This window comes from Argiope bruennichi, chromosome 7 (genome assembly GCF_947563725.1).
Source record: "Argiope bruennichi chromosome 7, qqArgBrue1.1, whole genome shotgun sequence".
NCBI lineage: Eukaryota > Metazoa > Arthropoda > Arachnida > Araneae > Araneidae > Argiope > Argiope bruennichi.
The window spans coordinates 90,368,432-90,381,961 of record NC_079157.1 but is presented as its reverse complement, the minus strand read 5'-3'; the positions used below and the strand labels follow the sequence as shown (position 1 = coordinate 90,381,961).

Below are 13,530 nucleotides of genomic sequence, written 5' to 3'. Positions count from 1 at the left end.
AAAAAAAAAAAAAAATACTCGCACACAAGTGAAGATATACAATAAATTAAACAATTCGAATTTTTCAGGTGGGGTGTTAGAATATCAGGCGCAATCACCAGATGAAGAAGCCCTCACCTCAGCAGCGAGAAATTTCGGTTTCGTTTTTCGAGTAAGTGCTATCTTCTAATTTTTTTATTTCTTCCTTATTAATGAATTTTAATATTCAGTACTTTCCTGATTTACACTACATCAAAGTTAAGCGATTTCCCCAGATTCAAACATTTAACAACAAAATGCAAAAACCTTAAAAAAAACAACCCTTGCACAGAATTTTTTTTAACTTTCTCGTATAAGTAGTGTAGAGAAAGTATAGTAATCTTCAAAAAAAAATTCAGAATCGATATTTGACGGATCTCCACGTTTTAGACCTTTCTGAACTCGAAAAGAACATTTTTGGAAAATGTCCGTGTGTCTATCTGTCTGTCTGTGACAAAGATAACTCAAAAAACGCGTTGAGCCAGAGGGTTGAAATTTTGTTTGTACCAAATTTGCAGATTTCTATCCAATATTGAATAAAAATCTGTTCAGAGGAAGACCGTCTGTCCAGCTGCTAGAATATAAGTTAACACGGAAACTACAAAACGAAGAAAGCTATAAAAAAATTTCGTACCCAGGTTTAACATCTACAATGCAGACATGTTGAACAAAATCCAGTTAAGGGTTGACCATCTCTCGGTTTGTACTTTCAAAAACATGTGGACACGATAATTCAAAATCGCAGAGTCTTAAATATATTAAATTTCGTTCGGCATTGTGTGATTACAAGTGATTTTGTGTCAATCGGTTGAGAAAAACGTATCAGAAATGCAAATTCGATCTTCGGATACTACTAACGCATGTCGGGGATTAATCGCCAAATAACTCGCCAAGGATCACCCGATAGATTCAGTAGAAATGCTGAATTCACGCCAAAAGTTAATACTTCGCAACTATTGTGCACCAATGCCATGTGTAAGATGCTCTTTGGTAAATCAAGTTTATTAGAGAAATGTGAGAATGTTTTGTGGAGGCCCACTAACGCTGATTAGTTTCTGTTGCTGTTGTTTCCCTTCAAAATTCATTTAAAAATGAAGTCAGAATTTATCAAGTAGCTAATGTAAAGGAAATTGTGTTTACCTTGGCAATTAAATTTCGAGATTAATAATTGACGTGATCCAAAATTGGCGTTACACAAAGCTAAAATTTTTTTCCGACATTGGACGCTAGATAGTAGTCCGTAGCACTGTGTGGCTGGACTTCTACTTCCGAGCCTCCAATAATTAGCTTCGGAACTCGCGTTGGAAAATGTTTTGGGTAGTCTTTGGTCTTTTATACTGAATCAAAAGAAGTCACGAACTTTGGTAGCTAAGCCATCCATTTATGTAGGCATGAGAATTATGCGGCGCTAGTCATTTCTATCGTCGTTAATCAGGTAACTAATCAGTTTTGCATCTTATTCATTCAATTCCTACTATTAGTTCACACTCTCCTTATACATATTTATATATCTGGTTCAAATTTTCAATCGCTAATAAAAATACTTTTTATTCATCCACTCAAGTTCAAATACACATTTTTTAAACTTGTAGTAGATGCCACTTGATGCTAATACAGTTTTTTTTTTTCAAATATTAATTAATTGATTAAATTTGTCCAGTAATTTCTATTTGGTCGCCAAAGTCGCCAACTCTATCGAGATGTCATCAAATAGTCGCCAAATTTGTCGCCAAGCTCTATTTTGCCACTTAATATTGTAATTCTGTCATACGTATATACATATTTATACTAATTGTAATTATTTAATAAAAAGTAACTAAAATATTTTTTGTTGTTGACCTAAGTAGGAATTGACTTTAAAAAATATTTTTATATATTACTTGTTTTTTAATTAACTAACTAACTAATTGGTACAAGGGAAGCAAAAGCAAGTGTTTCTGCTACACTTTATGATGAATGTTTGATCCGATTAAACACGATCCAATATATGACGATTTGAGAAATGTTCATTCGCGGATTCCAAAAACCTTTCATATAAAATATTCTTTGGCCACTTCTGAAAGCCTTTTTTGCCACTTGAACTAGCCATATAACGGAAACACGGAATATAAGTAGCAAAACACAACCATAGCATACACAAAGACAACGCTTGCAAAAATAAACAGCACACATGCAATCAAAAAATAATTATTAAGCAACATTAACAGCACATTAGCGCCCAGAATGCAACTGGTCAGCTCGCTCCGAAATTAACACTTCAAAGGGAAGTGCATCAGATTATATAATCTTATCGAAAAGTATAGAATTTTCAAAAAGGGTCTTTGGATGCCGATTTTTAATAGAGATATTGCCATAATGCTTGTATTTTCAAGAACCTTATTTTTGTCTCAAAATGACTGCTAAGGACTGGGATCTGTTCAGAGTCAATTAAAAATACCTGTAAAAGACTCTTCTTTACTATGAGACTAATTGCGCAGGAAATACAATGCAGATGTGCAATAATATTTAAAGTTGCATTCGAATTCGATTATTTTTCAAGGCCCACCCCTCGTGTAACATCAGGATATTAATATAATTTAAAGCTCAGAAATAATGTTTCAATCAACCAAAGCGGATATCTATATTTTTTTTTTTTTTGTAAAACCCTTTAACTCCATTCTCACATTCGTTTCATTTTCCAGAATCGTACTCCTGCTTCAGTCGTAATCGAGGTGATGGGACAACGCGAAGTGTACGATCTCTACTGTATCCTCGATTTCAACAACGTCCGAAAAAGAATGTCTGTAAGTCACTTCAGAATTATTATACATTTTGGAATTTTTTTCAGTTTAAAAAATGAATATATATATATATACTTACAAAAAAAAAAGGATTTCCAAACACTCATTGTTGCCCTTTGTAACAATTGCGTGAAACTTATAAATCGAGGGGGGGAGGGGGGAAACGTGTAGCCAAATGTTTACACGATGCGCTGTAGGGTTAAAAATATTCAGGTTTTATCATGAACATCAAAACTTTTTCAGTTTATCAATAATATAATTAATGATTTCAATCTTTTTTTCTATAGAAAATAAAGGCTTCCTATCTTTGTTTGATATTTATTAAATTTTAGTATCAATCTTTTAAGAACAAAAACAATTTTTTTTTATGACTAAATGCTATTTTTATGCAAGTAAACCTTGTATTTATTTATTGCTTTAGTTTTACAAATGATCCCACAATATAATTTATACATTATATTTAAAAAATTTTAACTTTAATTTTGCAAATTATTCCAAATGTTATTAACAAATTTAACCTGAGAATGTTACCCGAATAATTCTCCTGAAAATAATTTAAAATGTTTTCTAAATTTCTTTTTTTACTTATAACAATATAATAGTTTTTTTTTTTTTTTTTTTTTTTTTTACTTTACCTGCATTATTGTACTAATAAGATTAAGATCACGCTCACATTGGGACATTCGTTGTGCACGCTAAGAAGCCACTGTCACTGCGATCTCGTCTGCGCATGACGTCAAACTGTTGACTGGCCATGTGATTTTATTGGTTACAACGATTGTCCCAGTCTGAAAGCGGTGTTAATTGTGCAGCACTTTTGCGTGCTACTTTCATTCCCACAATCATTTAATATATCTGTAAATATATTTTTTCTGCTTAAAATTTTGTTTTCAGGTGATACTCCGAAAAGACGGCGTACTGAAACTGTACTGTAAAGGTGCAGACTCCGTCATCTTCGAAAGACTAGACGAAAGCTGTTCTGAACTGAAATTCAAGACTTTGGAACATCTGAATGTAAGTAACATATAATAATTCTCAAATGAACATTAGTTTTTGTATCCGAATCCTTGAAATAATTATTAAAGATGAATGCAGAATTTACTATGACTGAACAGTTGAAGCTTATAACAGATCAAAATTACAAATATTAGGTGCTTTCGAGTTAAGCTATTCGATTACCATATTAATAGCATTAATTTAGTACATCTTATCACACATAATGAAAATAATATTTTACATTATACTTTCACAATATTCATTGAGGTTAGTTATGCATGGTGTAAAAATCAAATAAGCGTGCAGTATTTTAGGAGGTTACAGAAAACCAGCGGAAGTGGTCTCTCCTAAACTTTCTCGCATACTCTCTAATAAAGATGTTATCCCAGAGATTGCTTTGCATAACGCTAGAGTACATTAGTTACGAAATATCAAACTTTGGCGTGAATTCAGCATTTTTACGGGATTTATCGTGTGATCCTTGGCGAGTTATTTGGCGATTAATCCCTGGCATGCGGTTAATAGTATCCTAAAATCGAATTGTGTTTCAGACGCATTTTTCCCAATCGATTAAAACAAATTAACACAGGACTACAATTGTAATCACAAAATTCCATACCAAATTTGATATATTTTTGGCACTGCGCTTTTTTAGTAATCGCGTTTACATATTTCTGAAAATACAGACCGACAGACCGTCAAATCCTTACCGGATTTGACTCAAAATTTGATACGTGTCTATGTTGTAGACATTAAATCCGTGTACAGAATTTTATTTATCTAGCTCTTTTCGTTTTGTAATTATTGTGTTATCTGATATTCAAACAACCGTACAGACAGACTTCCTCTGAACTGAGTTCGCTGAAAATTTGATAGAAATCAGCAAGTTTGGTGTAAAGACAGTATACCAAATTTCGCCCGTCTAGCTCAAAGCATTTTTGAGTTATTTTGTCACAGATAGATATATAAACAGACATTTTCCGAAAATATATTTTTCGTACTCAAGAAGTTCTAAAACATGGCTATTTATCAAAATCTTGTGTTCAAATTTTTTGACGATTACTGTACTTCCTCTATACTATGTGTACGAGAAAGTCAAAAGTCGAAATTTCGTTTGATTATTAATTAGAATTTCAAAAAAAAAGCATTTCAGTGTGCACATTCTCATCATTTAAAATATGTTTGTGAAAAATTTGGTAGTTTTACGTCTAACAATCTATCCTTAGAGTACTGAGGCACTCACATGAACAAATATTTTCTTTTTTAAGTATATATTCATTTTGTCAGATTCCTAATGCTCAGATTGTTATTTTTACAGTCCTTCACATAAGAGACTTATATTTTGCAGTAACGAAAATATATATTACTACAAATATCTTTTGAATTTTACCCGACTGAAACCAAAATTTGATGCTAAAATTGCGGTTTTAATATCAAGATTGCGTACACAAATTTCATTGATTTAGGTTGCTCATTCTCTTAACGTATTTGGTTCAAAACTTGATACATATTTATAATTTACCAAATTTTATTTATCTAGCTCTTTCCGTTCATTAGTTATTGTGCTCATTTGTACTCGGACAACCCGACAAATAAAATTTCTATAAATGGGTTTGTTCAAAATTCCATAATAATTTACAAATTCGGTGTAAAGACCACATAACAAATTTCATCTGTGTAGCTTAAAGCATTCTTGGAGCCGCGGTGGCCTGGTGGTAAGGTCTCGGCTTGTGAGCCGTAGGGTTTCAGGTTCGAAACCCGATTCCACCGAAGAACCGTCGTGTAAGGGGGTCTGTTGCACTTTAAATCCCTAAAGGCCAAACGTTCTCCCGCTGGTGTGGCGTGGTGTGGAGAGGGGGGGTGCCAGCTCAGGTGTCGTCCTCGTCATCTGACCGCGGTTCAAAATGACGAGGTCCGTCCCAAAATAGCCCTAGTGTTGCGTAAAACGGGACATTAATATAACTAACTAACTAACTTAAAGCATTCTTGCGCTATCGTGTTCACAATCAGACATAAGTCCAGAAATGAAGCACTGAGGAAGTTTGAAACATGGAGATTCGTCGCCGAAATCTTGAATTCAAATATTTTGATGATTTTCTTTCTGTATAGGATGTGTACGAAAAAGAAAATATAACTTCCATTGCATAGAAATAGCACTTCCATAGCAATACAAGTTCACCTAAACTTATTTTTAGCATTTCAGAGATTATTGGGAAATCATAATATTCCTACAGGGCTTCTAGGAATTAGTATTGCAGTATTTTTTACGATCATAAATTTTTCTAAGCAATATTCCTGTGACTTTACTACTACTGTTATTTAATTTATAATTATTTGATAAACAATTATAACTTTTTTATAAAGGTGGGTTTACACTCAGTCAGTTACAAACCATCCAGTAAGACTACGCATGAGCAGAAACTGTACAATAGCTAGTAATTCTCCAGTAGAGGACAGAGTTTGCTATTGTCCGCTCTCTGAGCACATGCGCAATCTTCCTTATGCGCATGCGTAACTTACTGGAATCTTATAACTGGTTGAATGTAAACTCACCTTAACAATTAAATTCTGAGTCAGATTTTATAATAATGTGTCGATCACTATATAGAAATATGCTGGAGAAGGATTACGAACTCTCTGCTTGGCTGTTAAAGAGTTGGACGAAGATGTATTTGAAGAATGGAAGGAAAAATTTCACGCTGCAGCGTAAGTAATGTAAATTATCTGGAAGTTTTTGTGTTTACTTACATTATATCACTGACTTTGAGTCCAAAAATTCCGATTTTGACATATACCATATAAACCCTTCTGGTTGAAAGGCCTTGTAGAGTTTATTTCCATTATGTTAACCCAAATCTGCATGCGGAGTAGTTTTTCTAACAATCATATAACTAATTTGTTTATTAATATTTTGCTTTGTTGAGTTGCACACCTGCCGCTTTGAAGGCTTTGCATTTTTTTTTTTTTTTTTTGGCTTCTTTAACGATATGAAGAATCATATTACAGTAGATTCCAGCTACTACTCTTTGGTGAATATTATTAGATGCAGAACAATTTTAAGTAAGATATTCAATAAAAAAAATACCATTTCTAAGGAATAAGAAATATTATATTTGCGAATTCTGAAATAGCTTTCATTTTTCTTTAATAAAAAACATATGTTTTAGACTAAACATAGCACTGTTCCAAATAAGGCTCTTGTGAAGTGATTTAATGACGCAAAGAAAGAAAATCCATTCTTATTACAACAAACTCACGAGACAAATATAACTGCGCATGTTATATAAACACGCATTGCGCAAATATCTGTCTTAGCACATTAAGTTGTTTGTATTTTATTCAACTTTTTTTGGGGTAGAAAAATTCTTTAAAAAATGTAAAATTTATATTTAAACTTTTTAGATACATTGTGTAGAACAACTGATTTAAAAAAAATGGGTTCTGTTTAAGAATATCCACTCACCAAAAAAAGAATTTTTTTTACTTTGATTGCAACTATAAAAATCATTTGTTGCCATTTCTTATGACCTTCCCAAAAGACTGACTTTGACAAGTTCCTGGACAGTTGATACTATGTTGTTATGCATGGCGAAAAAGTTGGACACTTATATTTCCAACTAACTAAAAAAGTTTAAAATATATTCAAAGTTTTGTTACATTACTAGCCACCTATGGCGACCAGCTAGTTGGCCGGTATTATTAAGTATAGTTAATTTCATTTAAATCGTTTAGGTACAACTTTATGCCCATGATTCCGTCAAATTGTCGGACAGTAAAGCCGCATTGTTTTAATAGCTTTACATGTGTCCTGTTCATTGTGTCCATGCACTTTAAACCACGTCTAGCAAATGTTTGGAGCAGAATGCCCAAATCTGATCCTTGTGCCATGAAACCAAACCAAAACTAATCCTGTGACATCATAGCGCTATTAAAAATGTGCAATTCTGCCATCTCCTAAATTTTGTAATATTGTATTTGCACTTTCCTGTTCGTCATGTAAGCTATACAGATTTGAAATAGGATCCTTCTATTTAAGTATTCAACAGTGAAGGAAAATAACTGCGTGAAATATTAGATTAAAACGGTTTGAATTTCAGAGCAACAATGTAATGTATTATTGGAAATAAGGAAACAAGTTTTTTTTTTTAATTTGCCGAAATTCAGAAGAAAAAAATCTTTGACTATTTAAATTGGTATCATTAAAAAAAATATATTTTTCAAATTTTAAAATAGTGTAAAATTTATTTTTGTGCAAAAATATTTTCGGAAGTTATCACAGGAAAAAAATGCCAACATTCAGTTTAATTCTTATTGAAATTTCAAAAAAATATCGCTACGTGACACCCATTCTCATTCAAAAAGTATATATGTTCCATATTCGATAATTGTTTGTCAAACTGCATGGTCTGTATGGTACCAATACACCCAGGGAGAAATAAAGACGCACAAACATTCATCTTTATAATTAGTAGAGATAGTATATTGGCTTTATATAAAAGTTTACCGGCGTAGGCTCATATCGCCAATGGGGCGAGACAACCAAACCTGATCATACGTTTGTTGCTGCAAACCTACTTAATGAGAGAATATTTTTAATCTTTCAGTACATCGATGGATAATCGTGAAGAAAAAGTGAATGCCGTGTATGAAGACATCGAGAAGAACTTGATTCTTCTGGGAGCCACTGCAATCGAAGACAAACTGCAAGATGGGGTCCCAGATGCAATCGCGAATCTTGCACTGGCAGACATCAAACTTTGGGTCCTCACAGGAGATAAGCAAGGTAAGACAATTAAGAGTTTTAGATTACTTTTAGTTATTATACAAATATATTTCTTTACTTATAATTTTAGAATTGACTTGTATTTTATTATATTGTTACCGAAAAAAATCTGTCTAATGGATGTGAAGAGGTGAGAGACGCGTGAGGATAGAACCTGGGACCTTTTGGTTAGCAGTCCAGTAACGATCCGATTTTGCCAAAACAGCTGTTCAGGTAGAAAAGCTGTTACTCGCTTATATGCAATTCACCACAGTACTCTCCCTCCAGTGAGTCGAAGGGGAGACGAACGATACGGATGTTGAGTGGTGATGTATTGAGTAGTAGTAGCTGTTGTCTTAATGGGCCTGTACCCAGTTTGAATAGCGCCAAGCGTTATGGCAAGCGTGTGTGGGTGCTGATGCGCCAAGTGTGTCTGGCGACTTTGGGTTGCTGCGTGACGTGAGTCTGACGACTTTGCTGAGCCAAGTGAGTCTGGCGACTTTAGTTGCGGGAAGATGGCGCCACAACAGCTGTACGAAGGTTGAAGGTTCAGCGTCCGAGGTCACCAATGAAGAGGTGAGGGACGCGTTAGGATAGAATCTGGGACCTTTTGGTTAGCAGTCCAGTAACGATCCAATTTTACCAAAACAGCTGTTCAGGTAGAAGCGCTGTTACTGGCTTATATTCAATTCACCACAGATGTACAGAAAAAAGTCCAATATGTTTGGCAAAGATTAAGGACACTTTTTTCTATGTAAAAATTCAAAGCATGGTAGCACAACGGTGACAAAAGAGGACACAAAACAATACTTGTAGAAATCAACAAAATATAAGCAGCAAATCGCAACGATAGCAACAGCGCAAAATGCTCAGAGCGAACTCACTGGAGATCAATTTTTCAAACAGAGATTTTGCTCAACTATTTGTTGGAGTTCAGGTCAATTACATACTCAATCTCATCCGTGTACTGTTGGTTTCAGTATTCCGAGACGACAACTTTTCGACGATTCTATCTTATTAAGGGGAGAGACGCGGAAGGATGAGCACATTTCCGGAATTCTTCGGCATTCTTTGACATTGATTTTCGCCCTATTAGATACATTTTTGTTCAAATTCTTTTTTCTGACCGCATTATTTTAATTCAGTCTGCGAGTAATCCGAATTTATTTTATTGTTAAATGTGAACATCCCCTCCTTTCATCTTTCCTCTCACCGCTATTTTGACGAATTATACCAATCCTAACGCAAAAACAATATCCGTTGTCAAACAATACCTCCGCTTTTTATGGCTCCCTTGGCAGGGTATCGAATATTCTAAAACAAATGTTGGGACTCGAGGAACTATCGCCAAAGTTCTCAAATATTCAGAATACTTCATTTTTGTCGCCAAGATCAGGAGTAATTGATTCGGCATCCCTTCAGCAGCCTTTACCATCTCTGTAAAACTGTCTTCCTTACAAGGAGGTTAAATAGGCAGGGAAACAATATTACAAATTCGTAACAATATGTGCATTTACTACGCAGAGTGGTTATAGTCACTTTAAAATCGGTTTATGAATTAAATGTATTTTTAATACGTAAATGGATTTTATTTCGCAATATACAATGTGATGGTTAATGTACATCCACTAAAATTCATTTCAGCGTCTGTCATTGCTTATTCCTATATATCGAGGCATATTATATACCAAAAATCAAAATGCTTTCCCCAATATTTTTGGTATTATTTCAATCCCAACTGCTGTAACATGCTTTCTTAGGTACTTATGTATTAACGCCACCGCAGCTACAGATTTGGCGGTTTTTGCGCTAATGCGCCAATAAAGATCTTAATCTGTAGCTGCGATGGCGTTGAATTTTGAAAGTGATTGGCGCCACTTAAAAACCCCCAAATCTGTAGCTGCGGTGGCGTTAATACGTAAGTACCCTTTCTTAAGGCGAGTTCGCAAATTGTACAGACTAAGTCTATGACAAAGGATACCGACGTGCTCTGATTGGTTTACGCCTTGGCATCTTTTTGGCAATGTTTTGCACTCATAATAGTGTAGTTTTCGCTTATTTGGCTCAAACCTTGTACCTTTCATTAGTTTTATGGAAGTTACGAGTGAATATCAACACGGTCTAATTTTTATTAACATAATTGTTTTCTCTAAATATTACTAGTAATACTAATTATTAATAATAATAATAAATGTTACTAATAATACTAGTAATACAAGTAACTAATATTGTTTATGCACAGAAGTATAAAAACTGAATGAAAGTAATTACTCAACATATGATGCAGCAATTAAATAATTCTTATTTTTCTATGATTTTCGTGCCTTTATAAGATAATTTATGCAGTCATTGAAACTTGTTGCTGAACGTTTGTTACTTTCCCATCAAATACATATGGGGAGATGATTACCTAATGCCCAAAACGTATTACTATGTAAGCTTTAACAGAATACGTGATTTCGTAGCTAAATTTTTTAGTTATATCAAAATAATATTAGGAAAAAACACACACAAAAAAAAATATTTTTAATAAATTGTAATTTTTATATTTCTTGAATTTTGGTTCCAGGATTTGATCTTTTCTGCTTTATATATGTTCCAGATTAATATTACATGTAAACCGTAAAAAATAGGGCGGGAGGAAATCACAAATTTTATTTATTTTTATAAAAATATATTTCAGTATGGCATTTTTTTTGCAAAACATTGCCAAAAAGATGCCAAGGCTTAAACCAATCAGAGCACGTCGGTATCATTTGCCATAGACTTTGTCTGTACAATTTGCGAACTCGCCTTAAAAACCGCCAAATCTGTAGAATTTTGAAAGTGATTGGCGCCACTTAAAAACCGCCAAATCTGTAGCTGCGGTGGCGTTAATACGTAAGTACCCTTTCTTAATAGTTCCATACTTTTGAACAACCAATAATAACAGTTGTAAAAAATTAATTTTGTAGAAACAGCTATTAACATCGGATATTCGTGTCGCCTGCTATCTGATGAAATGGTGGATATATTCATCGTGGATGCTGATGATTTCGCCGAGGTCGCCAATCAGTTAAGAAGATTTCGAGAGGCGATTGCCAATGTCTTAGCTCATAGCCAAGGAACGACAGCCTGTACAGTCATCAGGTTCGAAAACGACTTCAATGCCGCAGAAACGCCTGTAGATCCTTCGGGAGGATTCGCTTTAGTGGTCAATGGTCATAGTCTGGTCAGTATTCTCTGTGAATCTTTAACATAAAATTTTAAAAAAATGCTTTAAACAATAATTTTTGACTTTGGTTTCCATTGCTTTTTCAATTCTTGTGTTTTAACTGCATGGCATAGATGAATTTTAGGTATAACGGCATGCCATCGGCAAACTTTAGGTTTCACTGCATGCTATTGGCGAATTTTAGGTTTCACTGCATGCTATTGGCGAATTTTAGGTTACACTTCTTGCCATTGGCGAACTTTAGGCTTAGCTGCTTGTCAATGGTGAGCACAGTCGAATTTTAGCTACGACTAATATGATATCTTTGGCTTCTTTTTGCCGTTAATCACTGGTTGTAATCACCATAAGATCTTTGCTGACTAATCACTGCTTTACTGTTAATACACAAGAACCCCTTTTTTCTAAGTTTATAATTGTGAATAATTGACGCATACATCGGAAAAAAGTTCTTGTATTTGGTAATAATAAATAATATACAATACAAAACAAAGACGAAAATTTTAAAATGCACAGAATTTGATGCTAAAATAAGCATTTCAGAATAATATTCTTGTGTTACAAATTTTTACTAATATTTATTAATTAGTTTGACAATGATAATGTATTTCATAAAAGTGTCTTCTTATAAGACATGACTTTTTTTATACGATAAGCAAAGGAGTTTTGCTTCAATAAGCAAAATATTTCAACTTGAATTTTGAATGTTTCATGTGATTTTCCTATTTTTATTTCTACAATAATAGCTAAAACATGTTTAAAAAATCAGTGTTCTGGAAGATATCCGTGAGGAAAATTCTCATATTTCTTTCCCAACTCGGAAGAACTACTTTTCTGCTAATTTTGTTTGTTTTTTCCTTCTTTTGTATAAAATAAATCTGCGTTTGTTCGTGTTAAAATGATGTGGCGTATTTTGAAGCTCTGAACATTTAAGTGGAGGAATCAATCCAAACTCCCACAATTTCATCTGACAACTTATTTCCTTAATATATTTCTCTAATTACTGCAATAACATCTGATGGTATAAATTGTAAACTATGCATAGAGCTTATGGTTTCCTGACAAGAAATTTACGTGGTTACTTTTTTTTTTTGTGTGTGTGTGTGCTCAAATAACATCTTCCGTCATCATTCGTTTGTCAAGTACCTGAATTTTGAAATTTTGTATTTGTGTTGAATAAAGCTTTTTGTATTTGTGTTGAATAAAGCTTTTTGTATTTGTGTTGAATAAAGCTTTTTGTATTTGTGTTGAATAAAGCTTTTTGTATTTGTGTTGAATAAAGCTTTTTGTATTTGTGTTGAATCAACTCCCTCATTATCTATTTATTGCAATGTTTATGCTTAATTTTCTTAATGTATCAATTAGATTTAAATATTCTCGTCTTTCGTAATGAATCGCCATCATTAATATCAATATTCACTTTGTCGAAGGGCGTAGTTCATCTTCTAATTCTTTCTGCAACAGGTGTTCGCCCTGGACCCCAGCATGGAGTTACTATTCCTGGAAGTGGCGTGCCAGTGCAAGGCTGTCATCTGCTGCCGAGTTACGCCCCTGCAGAAAGCTCTGGTGGTCGATCTGGTCAAGCGCCACAAAGGGGCTGTGACCCTTGCCATAGGTGATGGCGCCAATGATGTCTCCATGATTAAAAGTAGGTTGACACCCTATAGTAGGATAATTTGCAGGAAGCCAAAGGAAAAATGACGAGGATATATATTGTCTGATTTTCGAGACTTCTGCGCCATTTTTATGTATCATGGATGTAC

General features: G+C 33.9%; 1 protein-coding gene across 1 annotated transcript in view; it reads left to right on the top strand.

Annotated features, from left to right (window-relative positions):
- The window catches only part of LOC129975206 (phospholipid-transporting ATPase ID-like), a 147,494-nt gene that overhangs the window by 112,879 nt on the left and 21,085 nt on the right, over positions 1-13,530 (top strand). The window contains exons 13-19 of the mRNA XM_056088193.1: positions 69-151; positions 2,700-2,801; positions 3,693-3,812; positions 6,403-6,500; positions 8,399-8,577; positions 11,511-11,767; positions 13,232-13,415. Coding sequence (XP_055944168.1) covers positions 69-151; positions 2,700-2,801; positions 3,693-3,812; positions 6,403-6,500; positions 8,399-8,577; positions 11,511-11,767; positions 13,232-13,415 — 1,023 coding nt within the window. The remainder of the gene's footprint in view (positions 1-68; positions 152-2,699; positions 2,802-3,692; positions 3,813-6,402; positions 6,501-8,398; positions 8,578-11,510; positions 11,768-13,231; positions 13,416-13,530) is intronic.